The 18491-nt window shown below is 59.3% G+C and overlaps 2 protein-coding genes across 3 annotated transcripts; one reads left to right on the forward strand and one right to left on the reverse strand.

The window, feature by feature from the left end:
- The first annotated feature begins 27 nt into the window (after window positions 1–27).
- On the forward strand, window positions 28–4080 carry TRAPPC2L (trafficking protein particle complex 2 like). 2 transcript variants are annotated; one of them, XM_002929849.4, is made up of 5 exons: window positions 28–142; window positions 1533–1705; window positions 2668–2755; window positions 2892–2971; window positions 3895–4080. In XM_002929849.4, the coding sequence occupies exons 1-5, from the start codon at window positions 110–112 to the stop codon at window positions 3938–3940; spliced, it is 420 nt and encodes a 139-aa protein (XP_002929895.4). In that variant the 5' UTR covers window positions 28–109; the 3' UTR covers window positions 3941–4080. The 2 variants fall into 2 exon arrangements, with proteins under 2 accessions (XP_002929895.4, XP_019648231.1); XM_019792672.2 differs by having other exon boundaries at window positions 73–142; window positions 1556–1705.
- A 3160-nt stretch (window positions 4081–7240) lies between these two features.
- PABPN1L (PABPN1 like, cytoplasmic) lies at window positions 7241–10392 on the reverse strand. Its single transcript, XM_034639050.1, is given in 8 exon segments — window positions 7241–7310; window positions 7791–7933; window positions 8446–8465; window positions 8468–8533; window positions 8675–8776; window positions 9273–9369; window positions 9676–9810; window positions 10138–10392. Coding segments are annotated over 8 exon segments (888 nt in total).
- Between the last annotated feature and the right edge of the window lie 8099 nt (window positions 10393–18491).

Genomic DNA, 18491 nt, shown 5'->3' on the forward strand with positions numbered 1-18491 from the left:
GGAACCGGCGGGCGCGGGGGCGCCTCTTCCTGCCGGGCGGCGGGGCGGGGCCAGGGCGGTCGCGTGACTGGCGGCGGGGTCACGTGACGCGGCCGACCGGGCCTCCAAGATGGCGGTGTGCGTGGCGGTGATCGCTAAGGAGGTGCGTACGCGGGCGGGCCTGTCCCGCTCCAGCCCTCGGCGGCGGGCCGCCGGGGGGCCGGGGGCGGGACGGCGGGCTGCGGGACCCTTGCCCAGGCCCCCGCCCCGAGGGCTCCGCAAGAACGGCCTGGAGGCTTCGCCGCGCCCAGGTGGGGGCGGTGTCTGTTGTGGCTGGAGTGTCAGACCGGGGCGAGCACGCAGCCCCGGACCCCCGCTTGCGTCCCCCCGTCCGTTCGCGGGCCCCGTTGGTTCCCGCTCCCGAGCCTAGCCGTCCACTTGTGTACGTCCTGCCGCCCTTGCGCACTCCGCCCGGCCATGCCATTGCCCACTGGACGGCTGACGGCCTCCTCTCCACACAGCAGCCACCGTGCTGTTTTAAACCCTAACCAGAGCGTGTCACGTCCCGGCCCCACATCTCTCCAGTAGCTTCTTATGGCCTTAGGGTCACGTCAGAATAACTTAGTCGCCTCATTCCCTGCTCCCCAAACCCACCACTCCAACCCAGTGGACTGACCTGCAGCTCCCTTGACAGGCTCTGCTTTCTCACCTCTGGGCCTTTGTGCTTGGAAACCCACTGCCATCGTCTTACGCAGGCCACCGTAGATTTTGTTTCTTCCAGAAAGCTGTTTCTGAATCCTAAGACTGAGCTGGGTGCCCACCCACACGGTTTCCTACCGCACAAAGCGTTGGTGTCCTGTGTCTTTTATAAGACTGGGCTCATGACGCAGTCCTTGTGGAAGTTCTTCAAGGGACACTGTCTTAGCACATGACACGTTATTTATTTGTTGGGTTTGTGGACTGTCCTTCACCACATGTCAGCCCCGTTAGTGTAGAGACAGTATTGTGTCTATTATATTTGTGCAGCGTCAGGCACGGGATAGAATCAGGGAATGGTGGCATGTGGGAGCCCTGGGGTTAGAATGGTAAGAACTGGACATGTAGAAATGAAGGGAGGTTTGAGCTGAGCCTGGACAGGGTTTAGAGGACACGTCAGTGCCCCTGGCAAGGTGAAGAGATTGCAATACATGTGTATAGGAAAACACCTAGTATTTATGGGCTGGGAGGAGCACATGCTAGGACTGGGCCCTGCACAGAAGGTGACTTTTCCAGCTGGCAGGGTTGTTGTCAGGCTGTCCTCAAACTCATCATTTCTGCCCCCCTAGTGATGCCCTGTGCAGGCAAGAGGTAAACCTCAAGATGACTGGGTTCCCCAAAGACACTGCCTACTGCAGTTTGGAGGAGGAAGCAATGGGTTTTAGAGAATGAGAGTGTGTGGCTAAGTCTTGGCTCTTGGCCAGTCCTCCATCCTGAGTGCTCTGGGGCCTCGTCCTCGAGGCCTGTGAGCCCAGGGTGGGTTCCTGGCACTTCAGTTCCGGCATCCTCTCTTGCAGAATTACCCTCTTTACATCCGCAGCATCCCCACCGAGAATGAGCTGAAATTCCACTACATGGTGCACACGTCCCTGGATGTGGTGGACGAGAAGATCTCTGCCATGGGGAAGGCCTTGGTGGACCAGAGGGAGCTCTACCTGGGCCTGCTCTACCCCACAGAGGACTACAAGGTGTATCCTTCACACCTGGTGGGGGCCTCCCAGCCGGCGGTCACTCCCCGTGAGGTTTCACGTCTGGAGATCCCACCTCCGGTTTCGAAGTGTCCTGTAGGATCAGCTGATCTTGAAAGACACAATATGGCTTGGAAGGAAAGGAGAGCTCTCAACCAACAGGGAATTAGGGCAGCTTGAGACTAATTTTTTACTTTAATTGGGAAGATAATGTGGGAAAAGCTGGGCATGAATTCCCTGGAGAAGTGCGACAGTCTGCACTTGTCCTTTGTCTGGTTTGCGGAAGAACCGGGAACCCTCCTCCTTCATGCCTGTGAGGATGGCTTTCTGGGCTCTGTCCGCAGTGCCACCGCCTCTGAGCAAGAACGGTTCTTCTTCTGTCACCCGGCCCAGCCCCACAGGCCACCATCAAACTTGACCGTCCTTGGGACAAATGGTATGAGATTCCTGGAGTGCAAAGATAGCTCCATGAGTAGTAATTTAGCTTGCCTTCGGTGACATCTGCCCGGGAGCCACTGCTCTACCAGATAAAGTGGCCTTTTGTGGTGCGGGTGCCTTAGGCATGGTCTGCCTGATTCTTAGGCTTCCGGCTTTGCAGTTAGCACTGGTGGGCCAGGAAGTGACTGAGAACAAAGTTGAGGTGCTCCAGGGTCTGGACAGGTGGGCCCCAGAGCTTAAGTCTGAACAAGGCTTAGGTGCCTTCTCTAAACCCCAGAAGGTGCCCCAAGGTAGTGTACAGTCCATGGAGTATGGCCAGGGGGTCCTCCCAGGGGTCCTCCCAGGATTGTGGGCAGGTCCAGCCTGGGACTTCTGCGATGCAAGTTTGTCCTAGTTTTCCAAAGCAGCCTGGAGCCAGGGGCTGTGCACAGATGGCCCTCTGCTCACACACCCTCCATGGTGATGCCCTCTGTCGTGCTGTCACAGAGTCCCTGTGTTAAATCGTGTTCCCTAACCAGCTATGCAGCTACGGCTACGTGACCAATTCCAAGGTGAAGTTTGTCATGGTGGTGGATTCCTCCAACACGGCGCTTCGAGACAATGAGATCCGCAGTGTAAGTACAGGGGTCTGCGGGCTGTGCCTGGGCTGGTGCATTTTCTCTTTCTCACTTTGTTTCCAATGCTGAGAAGTCAAAAACTTGGCAGCAGCCGTGGGTACCCATGAGCTGATGCCATTGGTTCTTGTCTCAGATGTTCCGGAAGCTGCACAATTCCTACACGGACGTCATGTGCAATCCCTTCTACAACCCCGGGGACCGCATTCAGTCCAGGTGAGCTGACTGCTGTTCGGACCCTACCTTGCTGAGAGCCGTGGTTCTCAACGTGCGGGAGGGAAGGTCTGTTTCTGTGATGGGCATCGTTCCCCTAACGAGTGATTCTGAAGCAGCAGAACCCCGTTTTCCCAGGAAACTCTACGTGGACGTCCAGTAGCTAAATCAGACGGGAGAGGACTGGGGGGCAGGGCAGGGCACAGACCTCGCCCTCTCGGTTTCCCAGGTATGCCCAGTCAGTCCGAGAGCCCCCACAGAACCCAGTAAGGGCCTAGGCATACTGCAGGACCTTTGTGAGAAAACGTCCTCCTGTTCCTGCCCGGTTTGGTCTCTGACGTTGAACTTGGATGGTTAGGAAATTAGGTTGGAAGTATCTTTCACGTAGTCCTCCGATAGATACAGACGTGACATTGGGACATCACCAAGATTTTATAAAGAAGCATTCGCATGCACACATTCCACATCTGCTCCTGGGAGTTCCCTGCATTCCTAGACGTGGTCCCCGAGGGGCTCCTCGTAGCCCGCAGCCGAAAGGATTGTGCGGGGACCCAAGCCAGGCCCTTCCCATGGCGCCTTCCCTCAGCCATGACGCTGTGTCTCGGTTCATCCTGGGCCCCAGGTGAGAGAAGCAAGTGCTGGTACACACAGTCCTATGTCTCCCAGGCTGCGCAGGACAGGGACAGCCACCGGCCTGTGAACCCGTGCCACCGCCCCTGCACCCCTCCCTGGAGGTCCAGCCGTGGCAGGACTACGGGAACCACTCAGGGCACGAGGAGGCACGAGACTTAGCTTTGTGCTGCCGGGGTGGCAGGACGCTGGCCTCGAGGCCAAGTGCACCTGACTCTGGGGAGTCTTCTGGTCCCAGGTCTTGGGCGGTGCTGCAGAGGCCGGGCTGCTTCCCTGATGGCTCTTTCTCTCTGCAGGGCCTTCGATAGCATGGTGACGTCCATGATGATCCAGGTGTGCTGAGCGGGGGCCCTGTGGACATAACCGTGTTACTCAGATGGGTGTTCATGACCTTTCACCTGTTTCCGAGCATCGTGGACATGCTGCCTGGGGGCAGGGTCTCAGGCATGGTGCGTGCAGACTAAAGGTCCTCTGAGATTGGATTTGGCGTTTTCCTTGTGTGAGCACAGGGTTTAACCGAAGAGAGTGTAACGCGAGACTCTTGAGGTTGGCGCACAGGTCGGGGAGCGGACAGAGCAGGGGGGCATGAAGGGGTGGGGGGAGGTGAGAGAGCCCATGGAGCTTCGGGCTGTAAAGAGGCCTCAGTTGGGGGGGCAGCAGAGAGAGGCGCAGAGGGACTTGTGGGTGGGCCTCTGCTCCGGAGGTTGACCTGGCGGGCAGGTGTGTCAGGCCTCCCGTGGTCAGAGCCAGATCTAGAGGGGCCCCCCTTTACAGCCCACTCACCTCCGCCTGCAGGGAGGGGCCTTCATGTCTCCAGGCTTGCGCCTGGCCTTGGGAGGCACCCCTCAGCGCCAGGGAGCTTTGACTCGGCTGGTCAGTTGCCGCTGGCTTTCTGAGGCCTCCTCGGTTAGCGTGTGGCAGTTCCTACCGGCCCGAGGGCCGGGCTGAGTTAGAGGAGTCCCTGCTCACATGCTGCCTCTGCAGGCCCCCAAGCTGGGGTGGAGCTGACGTGATGGGACTTCTGCACTCTGCTTCCCCAGAGGCCCGCTCGGCCAGTCCAGGTGACAGTCCTTCTGGGATCTGGCAGCCCAGGCTCTAGTACCTTTGTCATTTTTTCAGCACACTGGCTGTGAGTCGCAGGCCCCATGACAGCTGTGAGTCCCTCCCTCCCCTTCTCAGGCGCACCAGGGAAGACCTCTGACAGGAAGAAGGCAGCTTGGGACCCCCTGGGGAATGGGGAAGGCTGTTAGCGCCTGGACGGGGCCGGCCGCCGTTGCATTGCCTTCCCTTCCCTCCCCTCCCGTCTGAGGAGCACAGGATTCGTGTTTGAAGTTACAGGAGTAGAGGGAGAACTCTGTCAGGAGCAGGTATTAAAAACACAAGGGCCAGCACCCCACCTCTCGCTGCAGGTGGGACTGGAACCCTAGAGTAGCGCTGAGCGGCACCGACCAGCAGGTGCTGGTTCTGACGCCACCCACGCAGCTTTGGTTGAGCTCTTGGCAGCAATTGCTCCTGCCTGAGTAGTGGCTCTTGGGGTCCAGGTGGCCAGCTTGCTTCCTTGCTAACAAAGCTCCAGTGTTACTGGGCACAATTGACTGGACAGAAGATCTTTCCCTCTCCGTAGCACATGGGTAGGTAGTCATGGCATGGGAGTGGATGGTGTTGGGAGAGACTTGCAGGAAAGATAATTTGAAGGGGGGTTCAGCTAGCAGATGGAGTACCCTTCCTTCATCTTTTCCCATCTGGATCTCGGATATGATGGCTGGAGCTAAGGCAGCCCACTTGAAAGCATGAGGAAAAGCTTTATCTCCTAAGGATGGGGAGCAGAAAGATAGCAGGAACGCGGGTTTTGCTGACATAGCCCTGGACTTCTTGTAGTCAGTATTTTATAGAGGAAAATAAAATAAACTGCTATCTTGTTGAAGCCACTGCTATTCGGATTTTTCTGTAGGTGCAGCCAGACCAGCCCTTAAACGTGCTTTACATTCAGGAGTTTTCACACACATCATTAGGTAGCATCTGCATTTTAAGCCTGAGAAAAGCAAGGCTCAGAAGTAATGTGCTGGCCCATGAGCTGCCAATGGAGCCGTCCTGTGGTGGTTTCCCATCACCTTTTTGCAGCTCTCTGCCTTCAGGCTAGCCTCCTTGTGGGCCACCTGCCTGCCTGTCCCTCCACCCTAGAGCTGAGCCCCATCAGGTGCAGCTCGCAGTCAGCCTGTGGCTGTTGTTTGGGTGACTGCTCCCTGTCCGTCCTTCTGCCCCAGACCAGCCTCCTCCAGGCACAGCCACGCAAGTCTACTCAGCAGCTCACCGCCTGGAGCCCTCGCCACCTTTGTGGCCGCCAAGTCAGGAGTGTTCTCCGTCCTCCCTCCCTCTTGGTCTGCTTGGGCCTGAAATCCACGGGAGAGGAGGGACTCCTAGGGCCACTCTCTCCTCAGAGTGGCCACACAGAAGGGGTCAGGAACACTTCTGAAAAGGAACCAGCTGGGGGGTGGGGGGTGCTGCCAGCAGGACCTCACAGAAAAGCCAGCATGCACGGTGAGTGCCCCAAGGTGGAAGCAAATCCCCCCGCTTGCTGAGTAGGGCAAGCAACCCCTGGGTGCCGAGCAGGCAGGAGCTGGGGTCACCTGCGCGGTGCTGCATAAGCTTCAGGCCAGGAAACTGTGTCCGGGTGGCGTGCCGCCTTTGCGCCCTCCTGACTGCCGGGGGTCCAGGGCCATGCCCGGCTCTGCCCTGACACTAGCCCCTCCTTCCTGCCTTTTCATGGGGTGTGTGTGTGAGTGAGCGAGCGAGCGGGAGAGAACAAAGAAATGTACTCCCGGTTCCAGAGGCCAGAGTCAGGAATCAAGGGGTCAGCAGGGCCGATTCCTTCGGGAGGTTCTCAGGGAGGGTCTGGTCCATGCCTCTCCAGCTTCTGAGGGCCACCCGTGGTTCTTGGAGGTCCTCGGCTTATAGACACAACACTACAACCTTCGCCTCTTTCTCCACGTCCTCTCTGTGGGCATGTGTCTCATTGGATTTAGGGCCCACCCAGATAATCCAGAATCATCCTGAACTCTTCCCAAATAGGGTCACATTTGTAGGTTCTGGAAATCAGGACGTGGACACATTTTTTAGGGGACATCATTCACCCCACTCAAGGACAGACTTGACCCCAGACACAGGAAGTATGAAGCTGGCCTGAAAGAGGACAACAGAGACAAACGCAGGTGGAGAGCCAAGGGGTGGCCTGTCCCCCCCCACCTGTGGACCCGCTGTGGATTGAAGCCCTGAGCAGCTCTGTGCCTGGCGTAAGGAACTGGTATGTAGGATAACCAGGCCAGTCCCTTAGGAGGGGTCGTTGGCAGTTACTTAGCTCCCGAGCAAAGGGAGTTTCCTTTCCCAGCCCTGCAGTGGGAGGCAGCACATACGACACGTTCAGGGAGGAAGTGGGGTGTTTCTGCCTCAGACAGGCCGCAGTCGGAGTGCCCAGTTCCTTGTCGGAACTCCCTTCCGACAAGGGCCAGGCCTGGGCACCCGAGGCGCCTGCCCTCCCGCATGGCCTCACGCTGTGTCACTCACCGTGGGGACAGCACGTACCCCGCAGGCCTCCAGGCCTGGGCTGGACTCACAGCCACAGCTCCCCGTGGAGCAGGGGGCTGGCTACTGGCTGAGAAGTGGGGTAGGGCCCGCTCTGGGACCCATCACCCGCCTTTTACTGTCAGGCCTGCACCTGAGAAAGAGGCGAATAAAGGGGAGGCCTGTTGTCACGTGCGTTTAGAAACTATTCGAATTTAATGGATGCTTCAGCATTAAGACACAGTTCTACTTCTCTTTAAAAAGACTTGGAGCCTCAAGCTAACTCAGCGCTACCTGCCCGAAGCTTTGCCCAGTGCCTTCCAAAGCCCCCAGTGGCACGGGACCCCCCCACCCACCCCGGTGGTGCCCGGCTTCATGCAGGACTTGTGGCTCCGGCTGGGGGCGCTGCGTAGTTATTCCCGCCGAGAGCACAGCTGTTCACTCCCAACCCACCCCGGCCCCGCTCTCAAAGTCAATGCATCCTCTCTTCAATACGGCGAATACCGCGGAGAGAACCTTCCACGGCCGCGGCGTGCCGAAAGGGGAACGTGAGCGCGGGCCCCGCCCCCCCGGCCTGACGCGGGCCGCGACCCCGCCCCCGGGTTCCGCCCCCTCTCCCCGTGGTCCCGCCCACCGGTTCCGCCCGCGTGCTCTGCCGCGGGCCCGGCCCGGGAGACTGCTGCGGGGGAAGGGTCCTGCTCCGGCGCCCCGCTGTCCTCGCAATCCCTCGCGGTCCGTGGAGCTGATCCCTGGCAAGCTGGTCCTTTTGGGCAGCACCTGGAGCCGAAGGCTGAGTCCCTCTGAGACACCTGTTCTCTCCTCCTCGCCCGCGCAGCCTCAATCTAGCGCAGGGCAGAGCCCAGGGCTAACGCTGCCTCCAGGAGGCCGTCGGGGGTTTCTCCGCGGGAGGCTCACAGGCCCGTGTGCAGCGGCTACTGCAGCGGTAATTACAACCCGCAGCTCCTGGGCATGGAGCGCTGGGGCATCAGACCCTTCTAACCTGTTCCCAGCCTTCTCAAAATTCCTACTCAGACCTGAACTGTCCAGCCAGACATGGTCAGGTGATGTGCCCCTGTCCACCCAGCATCCCCCAGGAGTCCAGTTGGGGAAGGGAACCTCCCCAGTGCCCCATCCAGTGGAGACCCACTGGTCCCTGAGGCACCCCCACCCCTGCTGCCCACGGATGTGCCCAGAGACACTGGGGGGTTGGAGAAGGGTGGTGGCCTCCCTGTGCCTGCGTTTCCTGGTTCCTTAGGGATTCGTGGGTTAACGTGGTTTAGGGAACACACCTTGATGACTTGGCCTCGGAGACGCTCTCATCCAGCTCCACTGTGGCTTGGGCCAAGCTCTTGGTAGCAAATTCTATGTAGGCATAGCTGGGGTGGGCGGGCAGGGCAGGCGCGGGCCACCCCGGGATGCCTGGGCTCCGCAGTACCCCAGGGTGCTTGGCCCTTCCGGAGGCCTCCTCCCTGGGCCCCCTCCATCCCCCGCTCTCCGCTGCCTGGCTGGCACTGACCCCTTGGGGGTGTCCGGAGAAATTGTCACACAAGATGGTGCCCCAGTGGGCCTCCCCGCAGGGGTTGAAGCAGGCTTACAGGTCCTCTGCTGTGCCCCTGTAATCTCCCTGCCACAGGTACGGGCCCCTGGGGGGGGAGGCCTCCTGCAGAGACCTCGCCCTCCCGGGGGCTCCTGCAGCACATTTTCTTGGTAGAGAGGTTGACTGGACCCCGGGGCGGAGGTAGTAGCCGTGGCCTCGGACCCCACCCCTGCTGGGGGTGGACTGGAGACAGAGACTGCGCCCTCCATGTGTGAGACTACCCCTAAGTTCATCTGGCCTGTCCAGACAAAGTGTGGCTTTTTAAAGTGGGATTTGTGGCCAGGGTGGCCAACTGGAGATTTCCCGTGGAAATGGTAAATCCCAGCTCACGTCGGGAAACCAAATGCCTGAGGACACAGGGCCCACGTTCCCTCCTGAGGTGGCCCACCTCCCAGTCAGGTCCCGTCCTCTGGCTCATCCCCTCCTGAGCCTGTGTCCCTTTCTCTAATTTTCCAGGCCAGGAGGAGGTGGCTGACCATGGGTGCCCACTTCAAGGGCCCCATCTTGTCCCCCTCGGACTCACATTGCCCACATAGACGGATCTGTGGTCCGACCCCACCTTCTTCTTGGGGGTCCCGGGGCAGGGACAACCCACAGAGAGGGTAGGATAAGGGGTCTCACCACAGGCAGGGGGCTCCCAGCAGCTGCTAAGGGCAGGCGCCTCACACGTGTGGCTCATTCCTCACTCCTCGGGGAAGTGGGTCACCCCTGGGACTGTTCTGGAAGGGCTCACTGCACACCTGCCCTGGCCAGGCCCGACACATGGAGACCCCGGGCTCTCACTGTGAGCTGGCCCTGTGCCTGCCGCAGCTGCAGCCCACCCAGATGTGCTGACGGGGAAGGGGGCTCAGAGCCGTGAGCCCAAGGACTCGTGGCCCACCCACCAGGGAAGGGGTCGCTGGGCCCGCTGGCTCCTACTTGCCTCGGGGCTCAGCAGCTGCCTGGCCAGTGCGGCCCCTGCGCCCTCCTCCCCCGCTGCCTGGCCCTGCGGCCCGGGCGTCTCCAGCCCCTGGGCCTGTTCCATGGCCCGTAGCTTCAGTTTGATGGCCTCCAGCTCCTGCCAGCACGACCCCAGGTTGAGCCCAGAGGCAGGACGGCCCTTAGGCTCCTCTCGAGGGAGGGCAGAGGGGAACAGGACTGACCCTGTCTGTCCTCAGGGTCACTGGCTCCAAGGGGACATGCTGGAGGGAGCAGGAAGGCCATGTGGGCTGGGGCCCGGCCATCCTCCCCAGCCTTACAGGAGTGGGCACACCCACGACCCTCTTCTGGGTCAGGGACAGTGGCCCGGAAGAGGGTCATGGCTGCAGCCGTCGGTCCCCCGGAATCCGTGCACGAGTTCCTGAGGTCCCTGGCCAGCCCCCACTGGGCTCCCTGTGGGTGTTACCTGGTCAGGCGCCGGGTACTCAGCCAGGTCCTCCCCCGCCACCAGAGACAGGAGAAAGCCTGCATCTCCATCTTCCTGGTCTCCCTCTGTTTCCCCCGGCTCCTCCTCCTTCCTGTCCCCATCCCCTGGCCCCAGAGGGGGCTTCTGGGCCCTGCTCCAGGCCCCCCAGCCCTGGGCCTCAGAGTCTGTGGAAACGCTTTGCAGCCAGGCCTTGGTAGGGGGTGGGAAGAGAGTGTGGCTGAGGAACGGCCACATCGGTGGATCGGTGGGTCATGGCCTCCGAGCTCACCTCCGCACCAGCACCTGCCCTCCCCCAGGATTTTAAGCTCCTCCCCAGGCCAGCTGCTCCCACTAGAGCCCTTAAAACTCTTCCCGCCGGGCTGACTTCCACCCCCAGCTTCTGGGCCCTGCCCCTTCTTTCTCACCCAGGAGGACCCCCGCCCAGGACACAGGTGGAAAGAGGAGTGGCGTTGAGGCAGGGCCAGGCAGGGTCTCCACCTGCGTGAGCTCCACCGGGCTCACCACCACACCTGCTCGGTGTCACACCTCCAGTGGCAGGCCACGGGTAGGATGACACGGGGATAAGTTAATTTCCCAAGCGTGCACAAGGGGGAAGGACGGCACGTGGGATGAGGACAGGCATCCCGGAGGAGACGGCGCTGGGGCTGCCCTAGAGCGACGGGTCAGGCAGGGCTGGGGCAGAGGGCAGTGTGGGTGGAGGGACCAGTGTAAGCAAAGACCGGGTGGGGTGATGCAGGGGGTGTGCCGCAGGAGGTCAGAGGCCCGTGGTCTGGGCAGGGTAGGGCCCGTTCCTGGTCTTGACACCCCCATCGATTCCCCATGGACACTCCCCTCGCACCCTCATTCTGGACCGGATGGCTGGTGGGAGACAGAGTCCTGCCCTGACTACAGGTCATGAAAGTTGAACCAGGTGCAGATCTGTGATGGACACTGGAGGCCTGAAGGCCACTTGTAAAGTCTCTGGCTTCCAGGCCAGCCTCTGCTCCTCACTTCTCGCCCCTGGAGGGCGGCTGTGGGCCTGTGTCCCCGTGTGCCCTGGTTTCCATCTGTCTTCGCTGGAGCGACTGCTCTGGCTGGCCTCAGCCTGGCTCAGCCTCGGTGCAACTCCTGCTTTGTGTTAGGGGGACTCCTCTGGGCATGCCTGCACCCCCGGCCTAGAGCCCCCCCTCCAGGCCATAGCTGCTAGGTCCACGCTGGGCCCGTTGGGGCCTCTTCCCTGCGGACTTGGAATTGGGGGGAGAGCTGCATCTCACACGGAGCTGGCCTGTGGGCGTGGAAGTGCTTGCCGCTGCTGCTCCACCCTCCCAAGTGCAGGGCCTGCCTCCTGGGCCCAAGCGCACTTCCCAGGTCGCCTGGCTCTGCTCTCAGGGGCTGGCCTCCGCACGCACTGCGCTCCTTGCCGGCCACACCCCCTCTGCTCCTGAGTCCACACAGCCACATGCACTGATGTGGGAGGCCCTCTGGCCACTGCACCACTGTTTCCAGGAAGCCTCCCTGATTGCTCCTGCTTCCACCAGGACTCCACCTCGGTCTCCCCTGGCAGGTCACAGTGCCTCAAGGGCAGCATCCGTGTCTGCCCTGAGGACAGGGCCAGCCCAAGGCTGTCTGGGTGAGGATGGAAATATGGCCATCTTTCCTGTAGCACGAGGCCATCAGGTCCTCCGCCTCCTGGGGGTCTGAGGCCTCACGGAGGGCCTCTGGCCTGGGCCCTTCCCTCCACTTCCACGTGGGAGGCAGAACACCACGGTGGCTGTGTCCAAGCCAAAAGCCGCCTGGACTCAGGCCGGGCCCCCCGCCAGCCTCCGTCTGAGCTCAGATCTCTGCAATGGAAAAACGCTGTCAGCCTGCTCTCTGCTGGGATTGCTGACACACCAGGCCCAGCTGGGGCTCCCGCCAGCCTCCTGGCGCGGGGACAGACTTACCCCCATGCTGGCCTTTCCAATGACGCCTTTCAAAATACATCATGTTCTAAGCCTGGGCCCAAGTATTAATAACACCCCTTCCTCCCAGGGGCTGCCAGCACACCAAGAATGCCAAGTCCTGGGCATCCGAATCTGGCCAGGACCTGCCCTGGGAGCCAGGACACCACAGCTGCAGCACCCTGGCTCCTTGGGGTCAAGGTGTCCCTTCCCTCATTGTCCTCCCTTAGGGTCTTGTGGGAGATGCCCAGCACAGCCACAGGGAGTGGGGCCTGGGGTCCTTGAAGCCATGGGCATCATCTGGGGCCCAAGGTCACCCAGAGCACCTTGAGGACACAGCTTCTGAAAGTTCACCCCACTTGGCAGGAGCACAGGAGGCTGTGGGTGGACTGAGCCAGGGAGTCCGTTCCTATTCACACCCCAACTTATGTCACCCATTTGTTCACACCCCCATGGGGCAGGGCCTTGTCTCTCTTGCACGGCACAGAGAAAGCTCCCGGTACATAAACGGTGAACAAAGACATTAGTCACCGGGAACCAAGGAGAGGCACAGCCCTGTGATGGCAAACGTTGGCTTTATTACACGACACAGATAACGGACGTGACCTGAATCATGACGTCTCACGGCACCCAGGTCAAACAAAGCGCATCAGGGGACACGCGATGTGGACGGCATGCCACGGGTCCCACGGCACTGAGAAAACCCGTCACAGGAACATGAACCAACAATCGCTCCAACTCCTTTTGGGGAGTTAAGAAGAAGAAGAAAAAGAGGAGGAAAAATCCATCCAATCCCCACAAGCCTGTTCCCAGGGCCTGACACCTGGAGGCCAGCCTGGCTGGGCTCCCGCATCCTGGTCGACAGCAAGGGTGTCCACTGCCTGTGTTCTAACATTTGTAAAACAGGCTCCAATTTGAGCCCTGACGTAGCACAAGGGGTCTTTGGGGCGGCGCTCCAGGCGCTGAAAGGAAAGAAAAGGAATAGAAAGCATGCAAAATGGAGTTTTTCAGAACTGGGGGGGGCCAGGCAGGTGCCGTCACAGATGCTGGGCTGCCCAGGCCTTATCCATGCGGTGGATGGGTGAGAGGAGCAGAAGTGTACCCCAGTCTAGCTCCCTGTGTTCTGCTCTCTCCTCCAATCCTGCCAGCTGGACCACCGTCTGGGGACCTTGCTCCCAGCCCCGTTTTGGAAAATATCCCGTGTGGCATGGCAGCCTGGGGCCTCTAGTGCCCAGAGAACACCCCGCCATCAACCGAATTCAGCTTGGGCAGGGGCTATTCCCACAGCTCTCCAGCGCTCTAAAGGGCTAACTTCCAGAGTCTGGTGGCCCAGGATGGACGACAGGAGTGGCAAGGAGGCATAGCAGACCGTGAACACCTGGATAGAAGAGCTCCAGGGCGCTGCATCTTTCTCCCCCGCCCCCTCCTTTCCTGAGGACCTCCTCTGGGCAGTGACCCTTGGAGACAAGGACAGGAAACCCACAATGTTGGGGTCTTGCCAGGGAATGTGCTCACCCTGACTGGTGGCCCTGGTCACAGGGCCCCTGAGCAGGTGTGTGGGCCATCTCCCAATGAGCACTCCTGGCTCTGGCGTCTGGCCACTGCTTGCCAGGCGGGCCCAGACTGGCCAAAGCTGTTGCTAGGACATTGGTCCAATCTACTCACAACACCTGCAGCAGAGCTTTAGCTGTCCCCGGAGTAGGCCTGGACCAATGATTGAGGTACTGGGGGAGGTTGTCCGACCCCACAGGCAGATTCCTTTAGGGCAGTCAAGGTCATGGAAAGATCCAAATTGCCCTTGCAGCTTGGAACACTGGGGGACTTGGTGATGCTACTCTGGGTTCAGTGGATGCCAAGGCGGACAGGGTGGATGGACTGAGGCATGGCTATGTGGGTTAGACTGGAGAACAGCTGGACAGATACATGCCTGGTGTGTATTGGGGTGGCTGGTGGAGAGACAGGTAATTCGGTGAAAGTTTGAGTCGGGGAGGGTGGAATCCAGTGGCAGCTGGGATACAGTAATAGATGGACAGATGGATGGGTGGGTGTTTGGCTGAATGGGTGAGTTGGTGGGTGAATAGGTGGACAGATGAGTGGATGAATGGATAGGTGGATGGATGGTTGGGTGGGTGGGTTGATGATGAGTGAATGGATGAATAGGTAAATGGATGGGTGGATGGATGGGCGGGTGCGTGGATGGATGGATGGATGGATGGAAAGTTGGGTGGATGGATGGGTAGCTGGGTGGATGGATGGGTGGCTGGATAGGTGGATGGATGGGTGGACAGATAGATGGGTAGATGGTTGGAAAGATGAATGGATGGATGGATGGATGGCCAGACAGGTGACTGGATTGTCAGAAGGATGAGCTGATGAGATAAAAGAATCAAGAAATAATTATAGGTTGGCTGGTGGGATGGGCAGAATGGCCAGACATGCTGGCTAGAGTAGGCTGGAACAGGCAGGATGGGTGGATAACACTGAAGGGGCTTTGGTGTCATTTTGAGGATATGTCTGGGAAAATTGGCCAAGAGAGGAAGTTAGGGCCTGTCCTGATCCCTGTCTACCATGTCATTGAGATGAAACTAAAACCAATACCTCTCAGCCCCTCTCCTGTCTCCCTCCCTCTGCTGCGGAACCTGTAGAGGTCCTGATGAGTGGTCCTACCTGTGGAGCCCATGGGGAAGCCCCTTGCCTGGGCATCTGGCCCCTCTTGCTCTGGCCCTGACCATCTGGACCTCCAAGGCTGTCTCCAGCTTTCCTCTTTGCTCCTGGTAACACCCACGGCTTCCCTTTGGTCCTGGTGAGCTGTGGGGATGGGGACCCTCTGTTCTGATGGTCTGGGGTGTGCCAGCCTGTTCACACGTGGAGTAGGAGGCAGTGGTCCTGGTACAGATGCCCCCCAGACATCACCAGGGGATGGTGACATGTCCTAACAGAAAGGCCAGCCTGGGTCCAAGGCAGGACGGGAAACAAGGAGACAGAGGAGGGGTTGGGAAAGGTGAAGGGATCACACACCGGGGGTTGGGAGGGCCTAGGGGTGCCAGCATCCATCTCATTGTCCCTCCGTCTGTGCACCATATGCAGCTTGGCTCTGTGGATGAGGGAGCTCTGACTGCTGCCTGGCTTGCCTGCCTCGCTCTGTCTTCCTGAAGTAGCTTTGGGCTCAGAACGGGAGAATCTGATTTAGGGGGAGGGAGGCTCTATGAGCATCCGCATCTCACTGAGGGTTTGGGTCACCTGTGTCTAACCTGGTGGTGGCCAGCAGGACGGAGACCCTGCACGCTGCCCTGCCGGCCAGTGGTTTATAAGCTCAGGAGGTCGCAGGGCACGATAGTCTGAGCAGAGAGCAGGAGGCTAGATCCCCTCTTTGCATAAGAAAGGCAGGTGCACACTGCAGCCCCTGTCCTAATGCAGAAATTCTGCCACAGCCCCTGCCCAAAGCTCTCGGTTCTGTGTTTGGTTCTGCTGTGAAGTCTTTGGCCGAATGGGGTCTGGGCACAGTGACGGACAGAACAACAGCTCCCAAAACATGGACCGAGCGAGCCCCAGTGCCCCTTTCAGGCTTCCCTGAGTGGGAGGAGCTGCAGGGCAGTGGCGGACACGGCACTTACCAGGACATCTCTCTGCTGCTGGGTCTGGGCCTCAGCTTCCTCACTGCAAGCCCCCGACCCCACCTGGCTGCCATCCCCTGATCCCGCAAAGCCTTCAGCCCGCACCGGCTCCATCCATCACCCTGTGGTCAGCTCTTCATGCCGGGCTATTTCAGCCCCCTGGGGGCTGGCTTCTTGATATATGGGACATGGATGTGGGAACCACACTGGGAAGATGGCCTTTCAGAGCTGGCTTGAGGGTGACCTGTTCCCAACAGCTAGGGTGGAAGGGGCTGCCCTATCTTGGACCCTCGGCCTGGGTGTGGCAGGGGCACCCCCAGCCAGCCGACATGCTATACCCCCTGGTGCACCTGCTTGTCCCCAAAGGGGGGGCCTTGTGAGGGGCAGGGAAATGGGCTGGCAGAGCAAACCAGCGGGTCCCAGGTGAGGGCTCCTGCATGCCTCGCCTCAGACCAGCAGCCTCACCCTAGTCCGAACGTCAGGGATGTGGGTCATCGGGGCCTTAGACCTGGTCACCCGAACCCCCAGTGTACCCAGGGCAGATGCTCCCTGGACAGAACCTTGGCAAACAGAATCCAAAAACACCTGCCTCCAAGGCCCACGTCCAAAACTGCTGCTTTCATAGGTTCAACGCTTGCCAGAGAGAAAGACGGACGCCCAGACACATGACAGGAGGGCTTTCAGCGTCTCATCGAGAGCCCAAATCCCAAACCGATCCTTGGTTTTCTGAAACCCATTAAAGCAAACCTTTGACAGGTGCACAGGCCTGTGGCTTGGGCCTGGGGACATTTCTGGAGGATAAGAGGTCTACCTCGACTTTCAGAATCGGGTTCCACTGTCAGTAGGATTGGGGATGGCACCTGGCCTGTGGCCCCTGGACGGAACCCTTCCTCCCAGGACCGAACAATGAATTCCTACAGCTCTGGGAAAATCACAGCAATCACGCAAACCCACTGCTCCCCGCAGGACCACAGTTCCAATTTCTTTGACAATCTACGTCCTAAGCTTTATATACTTCTGCAGTTTCCCTCTGTTTTTATTTGGCGAACATCCCTTCTTTATTATCACCACCATGAACATCATTATTTGGACCTCTGCAAGGACTATATACATTCACATTAGCGTAGACTATTGACTTCTTGCCTCTCGACGGGGCCCCCAAGAGCCCCAGTTTCAGTAGCTGGTCACTCCCCGTATTGCACTGCAGTCCTGGGAATCTCTCACAGCGATGCAAGAAAATGCCAGACCACGGGCCGCGTCTGCCGTGGGTCCTCCCACTGGGTCCACGTGACGGCTTCCTTACTCCTTCACTTCCTCCTTGAGATGGTCAGGGCAGCTGAGTGGGGTGAGGGGACGGGGCTGGGGGGTCCGAGAGACCACGCCCCCGAGGGGCAGGTAGAGAGAGACGTGGGGCTCTCTGCAGCTGACCGAGTCTCCAGCAGGCCTGCGGAGGGCGTTCCTGTTCGTCGCTTTCCTTCTATTTCTGAAACAGTGTGCAGAGAGGACAGTGGGGACGGCAGACTCTGGGGCCGGGGCGGCGGCGGTGGCCTCGTGGGGTGCGAGGAGAGGTAGAGGAGAGACGGAGAAGCAGCAGTTACCAGGCCCAGACGCTGTCTCCTCGAGCTTTGAAAAGCAGTCAAAAATCAACGCAAGATGGTCACAGTTTTGTTTCAGAGTCATTCTCTCCTGGGAAGGACACGTTAGCGCTTTCTCACGAGTGGAAAACATGCAATGGGAGGAAAATTCACGGAGGGCATGAGGACAGACGGGGGCGTCCCCCGCACGCGTGTATACACGCAGACGCACACACACGTGGGCAGGGCGCCCTCCGTCACGGCCAAGAAACCCAAGGGACTTCTTGTTGAGTGAAACCCTCCAAACCCCAATGTCCCCACACCCCAGACACGGAATCAAAGCAAGAGAACAGGACGACACCTGAACAAATCCAAGGGTGGAGGAAAACCGTGGACAAGATACTTTGGCAGTGACAAAACCATTTTGGATTTCGACGTCTCATGTTTGCTTTTTGGATTTCCTTTGGAGCACAGGTGCCCGGCGTCCTTGGCTGGCTAGCTGGCAAGGTAGTTTACAGGTATGCTTCCTTCCTTTTTGTTAAAAAAAACTTTTTGGATTTCTACTTAAAGCCAAAGAGTTTGACATTAAAGGAAAAAAACTCTGAAAAATGTTTCTTAAGTTGGAAATTGAAATCGTTCTTATTATCTTCACCGCGTCGGCCACACGCCCCTGGGGTGGCTTCTGGGCCACGGCGGCTCAGACCTCCAGCTCTAAGAAATCAGTTTTCTGTTTCCCTTTTTAATCAGGAAGGGGACAAAACCCCGTTTTCTTTGTCCACTTCTAAGTAGGTCTGTTCCACAAACCCCCCCCAAAGTTCTTCACTGAAAATATAAGCCACCAAACAGATTTTTTTCATCAAAGAGAAAGTGTACAAGAGTCATGAAGACAAAAACAGGGGAGCGTGAGCGGGAGGGGGACAGGCGGCAGACGAGCCGGTCACGCTCCGGCCGGGCCGCTCTGCCGGCTAAAGCTCGGTGGGGGTCTCTGAGGACACTCGAGCGGTCGTGGCGTGAGACCGCCAGGTAGCTGAGGAAGTTGCGTTGATGCAGTTTTTGTTGGTTCTGTTTTCTTTTGGAGAGAAGCATAGCAGCAGTGGCTCCCAGGGCCGGGGGCAGTGTCCGGCGGGCTGGGGGGCCGGGGCCTGGCAGGGCCAGAGGGCGCGGCATCTGTGGGCCGGGACGGTGGGCTCCGGGGGAAGGGGGGGGTCAGCGGGGCCGTGGCGTCC

This window comes from Ailuropoda melanoleuca, chromosome 12 (genome assembly GCF_002007445.2).
Source record: "Ailuropoda melanoleuca isolate Jingjing chromosome 12, ASM200744v2, whole genome shotgun sequence".
In the NCBI taxonomy this organism is placed as follows: Eukaryota; Metazoa; Chordata; class Mammalia; order Carnivora; family Ursidae; genus Ailuropoda; species Ailuropoda melanoleuca.

Coding starts and splice junctions, on each gene's coding strand:
- TRAPPC2L (XM_002929849.4), top strand. CDS start 110: ATGGCGGTGTGCGTGGCGGTGATCGCTAAGGAG. Junction 2,756..2,891: donor GAGACAATGAGATCCGCAGT/GTAAGTACAGGG, acceptor TTCTTGTCTCAG/ATGTTCCGGAAGCTGCACAA. Junction 2,972..3,894: donor GGGGACCGCATTCAGTCCAG/GTGAGCTGACTG, acceptor TTCTCTCTGCAG/GGCCTTCGATAGCATGGTGA.